The sequence below is a fragment of the Xyrauchen texanus genome, chromosome 25 (assembly GCF_025860055.1).
Source record: "Xyrauchen texanus isolate HMW12.3.18 chromosome 25, RBS_HiC_50CHRs, whole genome shotgun sequence".
Lineage (NCBI taxonomy): Eukaryota > Metazoa > Chordata > Actinopteri > Cypriniformes > Catostomidae > Xyrauchen > Xyrauchen texanus.
The window spans coordinates 10,391,557-10,404,768 of record NC_068300.1 but is presented as its reverse complement, the minus strand read 5'-3'; the positions used below and the strand labels follow the sequence as shown (position 1 = coordinate 10,404,768).

The window sequence follows — 13,212 nt, the reverse complement described above, 5'->3', positions numbered from 1 at the left end:
TCATTGAGAAATCCGGCTGCTCTTAAGTGCCTATGGCTGTTTAGTGAGAGGTAGGAAAAGTTTGCTGTTAGATTAGTTGGAGATGACACTCTCTGGCCTCTCTGTTTGTCTTGCAGCTGATTAGCCAGAAGATCCACATGTGCCAGCAGCTGTGGGGTTGTGAGTCATTTGTCAGCGTGCTGGAGTACCTTCTCGCTGTGGGCAATTACCTCAACCAGAATGCAGGCAAGGAGAGGGCCAAGGGATTTCGCCTCTCTTCCTTAACTAAGGTAAGACCCACACTTCCAGCAAATGCCCTTTGGGGGATGGCGAGGAGAGCAAGGGCTAATCAAACTTCTCATTCGCATGCAGGACAAATGTTTTCATTTCTCCCCTGGTCAGTCTACTGGTCATGCTTGTTCCTCCTTTGATAACATGACTTTATATACTTCAACGTGGCTTTACCACAGCACACGACATAACAAACCTTCTACAATCTAAACTTTGTTGAGCTGTGCTGACCAGCATTGGGGAGTAGTTAACCAAAAGTAGCTATGTTAGTACGGTACTAACTTAAAATGTTTCATTAGCGTAAAAGTAACTCAGCAATTTAGCCAATAGTATAGTTTTTCCATGAACAAGCTCCATTTTCCAACGAGTAGTGCATTAGCATCTTAAAACGCTACATTTGTCTCACAGCAACAGAGCCGTGGGAGTAATCAAACAAGCTCACCTAAACCGTCCTTTCTCATGCAGCGCTAGGATAACCATATCATTTAGGTGAATTGGTTATTTCGGACAAATCCTGTAAATGAATCAGTTAAAATAAACAATTCCCATATTTAGTGTTGGTAGCTTCAATTAATTTTTAGTGCATCGGCTCTTACGGATGGTTCATGTAAATGAACTAGTTCACATAAATGATTCACTGATTCACTTGAGCCTCGCAGAGCCTTCAAGGGACTTTGCCATCTTTTTTAAGCAAATGTAGGTAATTTCTGCTGTTTATCCATATATTTCAATTCAGTTATATCAGATATGGTGATTCCTAGTTTTCCTAGTGTGGGCTGAGTATTAATTCAGATTTCACGATTCGATTCCGATTCACAAGCTCTCGATTTAAGTTATAATGTCTCTTTTGCTTACATATGAAATCAATTCTCTCCCAGCTAATGCTGTTAAGTATACAGGGGACCTTCTAACCAGGTACAATATGAAAATATTAATTTTACTAATAATATTTTATTAGTTTTTCATTTGGTCACATTTTAGCTCTTTAAAAATGAACAAATAAATGTATTTAATAATTAAATGGGATATTATATTGCATATATTATATTTTGTTACATGTTCATTGCTTAATTGCATAATTTGTACTAGAGTACTTACAGGTATTTACATTGATTTGTTCAACATGTGCTAAAAACTGGAACTGTCTCTTTAAAGGGTAACTAAACCCTAAACCAGCTTTTTTTAGTTAATGATCTGTAAGCATGGGGCTTTATTAGTACTGGTCATTGATTCAAGTAATTTTTTTGACATTTGTGTATAAAGTGTTTTAATTCTACAATATATGGTGTAAAAACGTCTGAGTGCTGCCCTCTTCAGGTTGAACGGTGGCTACTGCAGTTGAATTTTCCTATTGGCTGTTTGCGGTACTTCGTGACGTAAGCGGTGAGAGCTGATGTAAGCAGGTTCCAGCTCACCACGCCCTTGGTACGAGCTAGACACTGGCCCCATTCTCCCTTGCGCGGCTGCTTCGCTAGCATCGTCGGATGCCGATCGCGATGCGGGAGTTAAAACCGCAGTTTGAGCCAGCGGCTCGAATTGATATGGCTCCGGCCCTGTGTCCACAGACAATTCACCCTCCTCCACTTCAGGTGAAGGTGGGGGAAAAAAGTCCTCGACTTCAAAAGACCGCTCCGTGGCAAAGCTACTTGCGTCACTCCAGTCACTCTCCATTTTAGAGTCTGACAGCAGCTGTCAATTAATCCGTCACTATGGGTCTCGGGTGCACGCCCCCCCGCGCGGTTCGTCCCCTCTATCCCCGCTGGGGTCTGCCCACTTTTCCAGCATTTTTCAAATATTGCTAGTGGGTGGCGTCAGACTCTGAGCAGGGGTTTAGTTACCCTTTAAGGAATTGGTGACATTTTAAGTGACATTCTATTATTCATAAAGATAAAGGAAGTTTTCTCTCCCCCTTTTAAAATTTGATGAGCCTATTTATTTATATTTATTATCCAGTTTATTTCCTAATATCAACCATTATTTATTTGAAAATAGTGCTTTAAATTCAAAGATTCTTGCTATAATTCAAACGGGTTGCGTACGTTTTGTGGTCTATGCTGCGAAATTGAGGGAAGCCGGGTTGATGCGCACGCTCCAGAGATACAGATCACTAGCACAAGTGGTTCTGTGATGGTTAGCGCAGAACCACTTATGAAGCATATTTATGTGTATAGAGCCAAGCCCTCACTACATGATTGGTCAGATTTTGTTGTTTTAGTTTTCAGAGATCTGCAATAAAACGTTGGATCGCCGTCAAGCCGGTGGTCACTTTGGCCGGTGATGCTCGTCAATTATGAGCAGGTCAGCGTCGTGATCTGAGCCAGTCTTGAGCCGTGACAGATGCTGGGATATTTTCATACCATGCTTGATATTATCTCCACATAATCTTGTAGATTGAACGATGCAATGAAAACAGTAAACTGCTCCAGCCAATCACATCTTATCATGCATCTTTATGTACTGTTGAAGAATGGCAAGCTTCTATTTGATCATAATTATGTTTTATTGTAATGAACTAAAAAGTAAGTTTTTTTTTTAACACATACATATATGGTTTGCATACTCTATTTTACATTGTGCTGTTTTATTTACCTCCAACTTTTTATTTTTTCCAAAACAGACACAGTGTCTTTTCAAACATTGTCAGTTATCACTTTTCTGACAAAATCAGTTATCACTTTTGGACATCGAGCTGATCCTAACCATTTATTTCTGGTAAAATCTCATGGTCACTCATTTCTTGTGTGAATTGTTTGAGCATTTTTTTTTTTAACGCTGTTGGCCGGGGATGCGTCTTGGTCAAAAATCTTGTATTAGTGCTCCTCGGCTGTGTTCGATAGGATGAGTGTTGCTAAGACAAGACAACGACATATGATAAGAAACCTTGTTGTGTAATGTGAGCATTACAGCATTTCAGGTAGTCTGACAATCGTGTAGTGAGAGTATGGCTTAAAGTGTTGCACATGAGATTATTAAATGTGCCTCAGCAGTCTGAAATTGACATGTGTGGCTGCTGGAAATTTATCAATTGATGGAGAACCATGGCATTGTTCTTTCCCTGCTGTCTGCGACTCTATCCAAACAGACCAGTTTCGAATAGCTTGTAGCTTATAGCTTGGGAAGCTACATTTTCAAAGTAGCTTCCCCAACACTGGTACAAAAACAATCATATATTGATATATTGCAATGATTTTACTCACAGTATAACTCTGATACCAGCATTTCTCAGTGCGATTAGAGTCACTATGAGGCACCGTACTGGACGAAAGAGAAGCAATCTGTGCGTGATAGAGAGATTAAAAATTATTGATTTATGCTTCCTTAGACATTTGGCGCAGTTTCCATTGCTATCCATATACGTTTGCAAAATGCGTTTGCCGCAGTGGCCAATTTCATTAGTGTCACAGTGCAGACATTTGTTTTGGCATTTTAGCAGTTTGCCTCGTCATTATTGACAGTGGTAATATGTATTGATTTGTGTAGCCAGGGTGCTGGAAGCTCGGTCCCTCAGTGGCAAGATTTACCTACCACTTGCCTACTATGCACAATGACTTCCTTCATATTTCTTTAGAAGCGATCATCTGTGTTCCACAACTGTTTTCGGGTCCTTGAATAACGTATAATGTGCGAGTAAGGGCAGCCGGTGGACTTTCTTGTGCCCTCCTAGGGTAATATGGTGCCCCCCTAGGGAATTAGTGCCCTACGCAAACTGCGTAGTCTGCTTATAGGGAGTGGTGGTACTGGGTCTGAGTGCACTATACCTGTGCTGCCTTCATGGAAGAAGGAATTCTCCATGGGAGAATGAAGAAAACAGTGAGCTGTTTCAAAAATGTAGAGTAAAACTGTACGGGACAGTTTTTCTAAATATGCTGTTTCCTCTCTGGCTGTTTCTTTAAATACAAATGTAGAGTTGATTACAATATCTGGATCGATTTATCTGAGGTAATTGTACTCACCTGTGTTAATTGACAAGGGTTCATCTATGCATGTTATAAGAATTATTTATGAGCAATGGTGATTATTTTTATGTTTAAGTGTCCATAACTGAAATGTATAAGCCATTTTTTATTAATACACCATTGTGTTCTATTCTGTTTTGTTATGGCATTGTTGGGTGCTTTTTTTTTTAGGTACTCTTCAAATGGTGCCACTTATCAATAGACAAGACATTAGACAAGGAAGCTCTTAGCCCCTGTGTTTTAAATGATAGGCTGCTGAAATTGTTGCAGTGGCTTGGTGTCTCCATGTCCACATTACCATGAAGAACACATCTAGAGAGCTTGACCGTTCCCCTCTCTTGTTCTCTATAGACCACTTCAATTGGAGAGCAGTAGAAATGATCATTCTTAAAGAAATAGCTCACCTAAAATTTTAATTGTGTCTATGTGGTATGTTTCAGGTTTGCAATAATGGCATTTTTTGTGTGTTGTTGTTGTTTTTGTTGCTTAGCCTATAAACAAAGAAACTTTTGACGCCTATCTAAGTAAAGCCTTTATGTTTAGCACATTATTAATCTACAGTACTTCGATTATGCACAACCTACTTGAAAGTGTGAAACCTTTTTGAATTTGCAGCTATGTTTATTATGTACAGGAACTTGGCTGACTCAAGACGAGCACTCCTGTATCATTATCACCTATAGCCCACTGTACAAATTCAGTCTTTAAAAACACTCATGCAAGGCTGCAATACTCTACAGCATTTGCATTGTGTCCGTACAGTTAATGAGAGAGCAGCACTTTAGAGATGTCAAGGAGATCCTTGTGGAGAATTGTTAACGGTTTTTTCTCATGTAAACAAAAGAGCTGCACTGCGGTTAAAGGACGTTATCCGCTTCCATTTTTAGATGGCAATATGCACATGGGTGCTGAATTTTCAGACCAATCTCTTTATTTGGCCTTGGGCAAGGTAATGTTATTCAAAGATTGCTGCATGCATGAGTATGCATAAACTTGCACAAATGCGCGCAAACCAAACGCATACAAACAAGATAAATATTTGTTTACCTGCTCCTCTGCATTTAGTATCCTCCAGTTAGATGGGATATTTGATTGGGAATGTGTGACCAATAGTGATTTGTATAGCCATGTACTTGGGCTGGACGATACATTGAATAAAAATTTGCAATGATTTTGCTGCCAGCAATGTCGTAAAGTTTCCAATAGACAGTCAGGCTTTATTTTGTATTTATGACTGGCCAACTGTACCGTACATATCGAATATTGTCGGCATTTTGGGAGAAACAACCGCATTTAAATATAGACTTGTTTCTCTGTAGAACAAAAATGTGTTTCCCAATCAGTGGACATTTTCAAATTGGGATGGGCGTTTTACAAACGCTGTACATGATTTGCCCTACAACAATGAGATTCCCTTCTTTCACTGGATAGTTGAGAAAAACCTATCCTGGTTTGGAAATGCCCACTGATTACTACATTGAGATTCCTACTTTTATTGGATAGTTGAAAAATGCCCATCCCGGTTTAAAAACGACCACAGATTGGAAAATGGCCATTATTATTTTACAGAGACCTATACTTCTTTAAATATGCGAGTGATTAGGGTTAGGTGTGTGTACGTAATAGGAGTCACTCCCAAATTCACAATGGTTGACAGTGATAACCATAGCATGTCTTGAGGTCGGAAACAAGAAACTTTGGCAGCAGTTTAACCATTTTTTTCTTTTAGCTATTTTTGATCAAAGTAGTATTAGTGACTCAACATATTAATGTCCAGCCATTCTATGGGAAACTGCCATCAAACACTATTTCAAATAATACCATTACTATTTACAAAATCCATTTATTTCTATCAGGAAGAATGTCAGACTTGAGTGAGATTTAAGATGACATTTATTTGATGAATATAAAACAGAAAAGTAATGTCTCTTTGGCGTCGGCCCCGTCTGGCGGTCCGAAGAAGTTGTACTCGGAACCATCATATCCTGCCGGAGATAGGAGGCAGGGGCGAGGAGCCTACACCCATGCAGGACGGGACTCAACTGGTGGTGGTGGGGTGGTGGAGGTTGCCGTGTTAGCACACTGAAACAGTAATGTGATAGAATGTGAGCAGACTTATAAAGCAACGGCTTACATGTGATTGGCTGGGAGTTACCCAACTAATGGTGTGATGATGTACAGCTGCTAGTCTTCCCGCTAGAACTATGCTGCACATACATTTCTGTTTAAAAATTTTGCAATTAGCAAAAAAATTAATAAAATAAAAATAAACTTAAATGATAAGTAAATACAGTGTACTTGAACATCGAAAAAATGACACATTTAGCATTTACGTTTTTCCTTAAACACACATATTATCCCCCTTTTTTCTCCAGCTCTGTCAGCTGCGTGGGTACAATCGGAAGTTCACCTTGCTGCATGCCCTAGTGGAGCAGATCATGTTACAAGAACCACATTTGGTCACCTTTTTCCTTGAGCTTGCGGAATTCGAGACTGTTCCAGGGGGTACTCTAATAAAAAAAATTATTGAAAGAGCATTCAATAGATGTTTTTCTGACTGATTTTATTGAGTGCCTTTTGAATGTGTGTTTCTGTGCTTTTCTTGCAGCCTCAGTTAAAGGCCTGACAGCAGAGGTGGACGGTACGTTTTGTATCTGATGCAATTTGCGATGATGCTGCAGCAAACTGTTTATAGACCTCAGTGATGAGAAAGTGATGCTTGATTGTGCACTTTTGATGAGAGAAGATCAGCCCTGGCCTTTGAGAAGGGTTTTTAGTGTGTGTTCTTAGCATTTCACACAACTTTTAATATGCAATTTAATTTTTAATAGCGTTAGATACAAACCTGTTGCTTGAGCATTAATGCATAAAGGTCTTACAATATTATTCATAGAGTGTAGAGGGACCATTTTAAATTAAGCAATTTCTAATAAAGATATTCTCCCTCTATCACCTGTCAGTTGTGAAGAACGAGTTTCAGAAGGTCATACAGTACAGGAAAGCACACAAACGGAATAACGGTCAGCACCCAAAATTCTTCAAAGACTTGAAGGTAATGTATAGATTATTTACCCATTTATTAGTATTTTGACCATTTATTGCAAATCGGTTAATTGAATTACTTACAAAAATATGTCTTTTGAATATATGTCAAATCAAGTTAATTAAAAACAGGATAAAAATTATAGGACCAAATAATAGGGTGGCTGTGGCTCAGGTGGTAGAGTGGGTTGTCCACTAATCGCAGGGTTGATTCCCGGCCCACACGACTTTCATGCTGAAGTGTCCTTGGGCAAGACACTGAACCCCAAGTTTCTCCCAATGGCAGGCTAGCGCCTTACATGGCAGCTCTGCTGTCATTGGTGTGTGTGAATATGTGTGTGTGTGTGTGTGAATGGGTGAATGCATCACAGTGTAAAGTGCTTTGAATACTGCTAAGGTTAAAAAGGTGCTATATAAGTGCAGACCGTTTACTAAAATAAAATAAAAATGAGAATACATCAATAAAATAAGAAGCAAACAGTTAGAAAAGGCCAGTTAGAAACCAGCCATGATCAGTTGTCTTTGAAACTTAGTAAAACTTCAGACAGTCCCAAAATCTAGATAAAGAAAAGACCAGCAAAAGAAAGCTTCTTCTAGAGAGCTTCTCTTTTCAATACAATTCTGTTTACTACCTGCTTTCCATAATTGCATCAGGCAAATAGTGCTGATTTTCGTGAATAAGGGGAATTCTATAATAAGCCTAATTTGCATAGAAAGGAGGCATGATTGCACTGAATGACAATGACTTCATTTAAAGATGGAGAACAGCTATTTCAACCCCATTTAGCATCTGGATGAGGGGCTGTTCAAACCGAATGCATTATTGCTTTAAAAAAAAAAGCTAGACACGCAAGCTGGAGAACAGAACTCAGGTGACTCGAGACCCATTTTAACAATTCTTTTTAACTTGATATGCCGTCTAACAAACTGCCGCTCCTGCACGATTAGCTGAAAAAGCATCAAAAATGTCCGTGTAGCACTTGTTTACATTGGAAAACTATTTAAAAACAGCGGTGATGTAAACACGTGTTCAGTGTGAATGGCCCCTAAGCTGTATTCCAGGTGGTTTTTGAATAAAATGTCAGTTTTTGCTGAAAACTGTTTTAGTGAATTCACCATATAATATTGTGCTTTCTATCCACCTATACTGTACACCGATCAGCCACAACATTAAAACCACCTGCCTCATATTGTGAAGGTCCCCTACACAATATGCCGCCAAGGTGCCGCCAAAATAGTAATAACCCGCATCTCAGAATAGCATTCTGAGATCAGCAGTTACAGAAATACTCAAACCAGACCATCTGGCACAAACAATCATCTATGCGATCATCCAATCACCCAATCATGTGGCAGCAGTGGAGTGCATAAAATCATGCAGATACGGGTCAGGTGCTCCAGTTAATGTTAACATCAACCACAGAATGAGGAAAAAATTTGAATGCTATTCTGAGATGCGGGTTGGTGCTGTTTTGGCGGTATGAGGGTGTAGAGCGGAGGAGGGTGTGGCCAAGCTGGAACAACTTGGGGACTGGGCGTGCGTTGTTCCAACCTGGCCCTGCCCTCCTCCACTCTACAGAGGTGGATCTACACAATATTAGGTAGGTGGTTTTAATGTTGTGGCTTATTGGTGTATAATGCTTATGCAATACATAATTTTAGAACACCTCCATAAAGCACAAGGGCATTAGTCTATATCCTCTAAAGCACAGAAACTTGTCACTTGCTGTTAGATTCACCCATTCACTTTATAAAAGCTGTTTCTCAAAGTAAAGTATCATGATCACATCCTCTAAGGTTTATAGCACTAAGAATGCCTATGATAACTCTCAGGGAACAAAAAGCTCACCTATAACACCTGCTCTTCCTTTATCTCTGGCTTAAGATGGCCATCGAGAAGTATGAGAGCAATCTCAGACAGCTGATGAAGAGGAGTGAGGAGATGAGGAAGCTCTACACTGACATACTGGTAATCTTTGAGTTGTTATTTCTATATCTTCTGCTGTGTTGCCCTAGGAGACAGATGGGGTGAAAACTCCGGCTGTGTGGTGATTGGCCTTTCACTGCTTATCTGTGCCAGGCGGACTGTGGGAGAAGGGGAATATATTTTAGCCGAATGCATTCCTCAAGGTTACAAAGTTGTTGTTTTTTGTCACACAGTGAGGGACATGATCAGGGATTGAGCATGGCGACAAATCTTCATGATGTTTATGTTGTGTTTATAGTGAAAAATGTTAACTAAATGTTATGAGAACAGAAAATGTACCAACCCCTAAAGTCTACATTGGCCAAGAAGGCAACAAAATAAGATTAATTAAGCGACTAGTGGGGCCTGGGTAGCTCAGCGAGTATTGATGCTGACTACCACCCCTTCGAATCCAGGGTGTGCTGAGTGACTCCAGCCAGGTCTCCTAAGCAACCAAATTGGCCCGGTTGCTAGGGAGGCTAGCGTCACATGGTGTAACCTCCTCGTGGTCACGATTAGGGGTTCTCACTCTCAATGGAGCGCGTGATAAGTTGTGCATGGATCGCAGAGAGTAGCATGAGCCTCCACATGCTGTGAGTCTCCGCGGTGTCATGCACAGCGAGCCATGTGATAAGATGCGTGGATTGATGGTCTCAGAAGCAGAGGCAACTGAGACTTGTCCTCCGCCACCTGGATTGAGGAGAGTAACCATGCCACCACAAGGATCTACTAAGTAGTGGGAATTGGGCATTCCAAACTGAGGAGAAACAAATAAATGAAGTGACTAGAGGTACAGTGTTTGCGTGGATGTTTGTTTCAATTAATTCTGTCGTGTTGTGTCTTTTCGTTGTTTTGTCTTTTATTGGAATAGATCACCAGATGTATGACTTTCTTTCGTCTGCTGAACACAAACAAAGATTTTAAGAATATTACAGTTCTGTTGGTCCTCACAATGCAAGTTTTGATGCTCCAAATTGCATATAAAGGCAGCTTAAAAGTAATCCATATGACTCCAGTGGTTTAATCCATGTCTTCAGAAGCTATATGATAGGTGTGGGTGAGAAACAGACCAATATTTAAGTCTACTAACAATCTCCACTTTTACTTTCTCATTCGTCTTTTGCTGGGAGGAGAACTTATAGTAAAAAAAGGAACTTGGATATCAATCTGTTTCTCACTCACACCTATCATATCACTTCTGAAAATATGGATTTAACCACTGGAGTCTTATGGATTATTTTTATGCTGCATTATGTATTTTTAATTCTGTGGTGTTGTGTTTTTTCTGTTGTTTTGTGGCTTTTTCCTCTTTTTGTGCATTTTCGCATTTTGCCATTGCTTATTTACATTCAGTTTTTTTTTTTTCTGTTGTGTTGTGTCACATTTTTGTTTTGTGGCTTTTTTAATTGTGTTGGCTTTATTGTTTTGTGTTTTGGCTTATTTCCATAGTGTTGTAATTCCATTGTGCCATTGACTATGGGTGAGCGTTACAAGCAAAAATCAATATTGTGATATATCGTTATTTTTCCATAAAATTAAAGAATATCACAATATACAAATTTCTATGGAAAACAGGCCTTTATTTCAAAGTGTTTTGAAAAATTGTATGTTATAAAGTTTAATTCAGTTTTAATTCTAGTGTTGCACTACAGAGCATCACAGTATGAATGATAACATTGATGAAAAATTATATTCAGTACAAAAACTCTCTTGCTTGTGAGTGTAACGATGTTGGCATAGATAATGAAGAAGACTTTGACGATGGAGTGACGAACCCAAGTGCAGTTTATTAAACAAAAGTGAAATCCAAAAACCCTAACAATGAACGAGAACTAAACATAAACTTGAACTAGACTTGCCTGGACTTGACTTGACTAGAACAAAACAACAACGTTACATTTACAACACTAGACAAGAAACAATGCAAACATGAGGGCTTAAAATACACAGACATTGGGTAAAACAATAACAAATTAACCAATGAACAGACAGAACTATATACAAGATAACGACTATTAAACTTCAAATAAACAATTACAAACTAGAACTGATAACAACCAAATGAAACAATAAACCAGTGAAAACAAGACACATGAAAATGAAGGGAAACATGAAATCACATGACAAGGGAACCACATGACATGAACAGGAACTCAACTTTTCAAAATAAAAGACATTAAATACATGAACACACATATTAAACATTACAGTGAGATTATTATTATAATATATTATTATGACAGTGAATATTTCATTTTACTGTACAGTAGTAGACAAATATATTTCTTTCTGGGGTTGTTTTCTCCCCGCATTTTTTTCTTAATTTCACACATTTAGATAAATCAAGCTTTTATTTTGGAGTTGAAGCCCTTTCAGTTTTTGTTTGTATTTGATGGTAGTTACTCACCTCCGGATAAGCTGTCCATTGTATTGCTCAGTGTGATTATTAGTGAATAAATGTTACATTTTATATAGTGCTTTTCTGACACTACACTCAAAGTACTTTACACAGTGAACAGGGGACTCTCCTCACCCACCACCAGTGTGCAGCATCCACCTGGATGATGCGATGGCAGCCATAGGGCGCCAGAATGTTGGTGGAGAGCTATTAAACCACAAAAAGGCTGTGATGCACTGTAATTAATTAATAACATGATCTATATGTGCAGTGAATGAGTGCTGTCATCATCTGTCACACACAGAAACACAGAAAGATTGCGTGATGCTCATGATTCAGAGTTTTTAGCTTATAAATGGCTTCACACATTCATTCAGAAGAGCGCAGCACATGCAGACTATATATTTATATAATGAAATTGTAGCCTATCTGCTGTAATTATGATTATCAGTTAAATAATAATAATGAATTATAACAATTTATAGATAATAAATATTTATTAAAATAACGTTTATTTTATATTTCAGTTTTTTCAATACAAGCAGAAAATGTGGCTTCTCTCTATTTAATACAAAATACAAATTATTGATAGATAATAATCAGTCCTGATAATCAATGCGATAACTTCTATCACAGAGTTTGCAAAGTACAAACTCATTTAGGAAAGCTACTACTGTATAAACATTTGATATTTAAGACTCAAATTGATGGTATATGTCATTTTGCATCATGTTGTATGTGCTATTTTACTTGACTCATTTCTGTGAGAACTGTGTAATTGATGAACAAAGTTTAATAAGTGTTAAAGTGTTAACCAGTGTTATTGCTTCCTTGTACCTTGTTGATTAAAGGCTAGTCTGGTTGCATTTCAGAGACCAAAAATACACTGCTTACTTGATGAATCTAGAATTTGTAATGTGTATTGCCAAATTGTCCCTGTTTTTTTCCAGGGCTATCCATAATCTCAAACAGTAGTGGTGGTTCATTTTGAAAGTTTGGCTCATTGTTAGTTTGACAGGGTGAGGAGTGAGTTTTCTGCCAGCCATGAAAATTGCTTTACTTTTACAATTACAGCACAAACTTTCAGCCTTTGGCAAAAACACTGAGAAAAGGAACTTGGGGCTGCCTGAGGAGAGAGAGAATGGAGGGACAGAGGAAGAGATAAACTTGAGAGTGATTGAAAATGAAAAAGCAGGATTTTGTCCATTATATAGGTTATTTATCTTAGTTGAGTTGAGTTTTTATAAAACATTGCTTTCCGGGATCTCTGTGAGTATCAGGGTTGTGCACCATTCAGAATGGAATTCTGGCAGCAAAGGAGATGCAGAGTTTGAACTTGAATTTAAAATGGAATTCCAAAAAATTAATAGAACTGCTGCATTTTCTATTTAATGAATATGCATGTGACAGGGCGGAGGGTGGGGCCGGGTCGTGATTATGCACACACGGTCCCTTATCAGGCTAATTAAGCCTCCAAGAGGGATTAAATACAATACATTTCATTATATTTAATGAATACATTTTCATTTAATGGGCCATCATTTTCCAGAATGCTATAATTTACTCATAATCAATAGATT

The 13,212-nt window shown here is 38.5% G+C and overlaps 1 protein-coding gene across 1 annotated transcript in view; it reads left to right on the top strand.

Moving 5' to 3' along the window:
• Positions 1-13,212, top strand: part of LOC127618383 (uncharacterized) — a 58,301-nt gene that overhangs the window by 40,505 nt on the left and 4,584 nt on the right. The window contains exons 12-16 of the mRNA XM_052090783.1: positions 117-269; positions 6,602-6,731; positions 6,835-6,867; positions 7,187-7,278; positions 9,154-9,237. Coding sequence (XP_051946743.1) covers positions 117-269; positions 6,602-6,731; positions 6,835-6,867; positions 7,187-7,278; positions 9,154-9,237 — 492 coding nt within the window. The remainder of the gene's footprint in view (positions 1-116; positions 270-6,601; positions 6,732-6,834; positions 6,868-7,186; positions 7,279-9,153; positions 9,238-13,212) is intronic.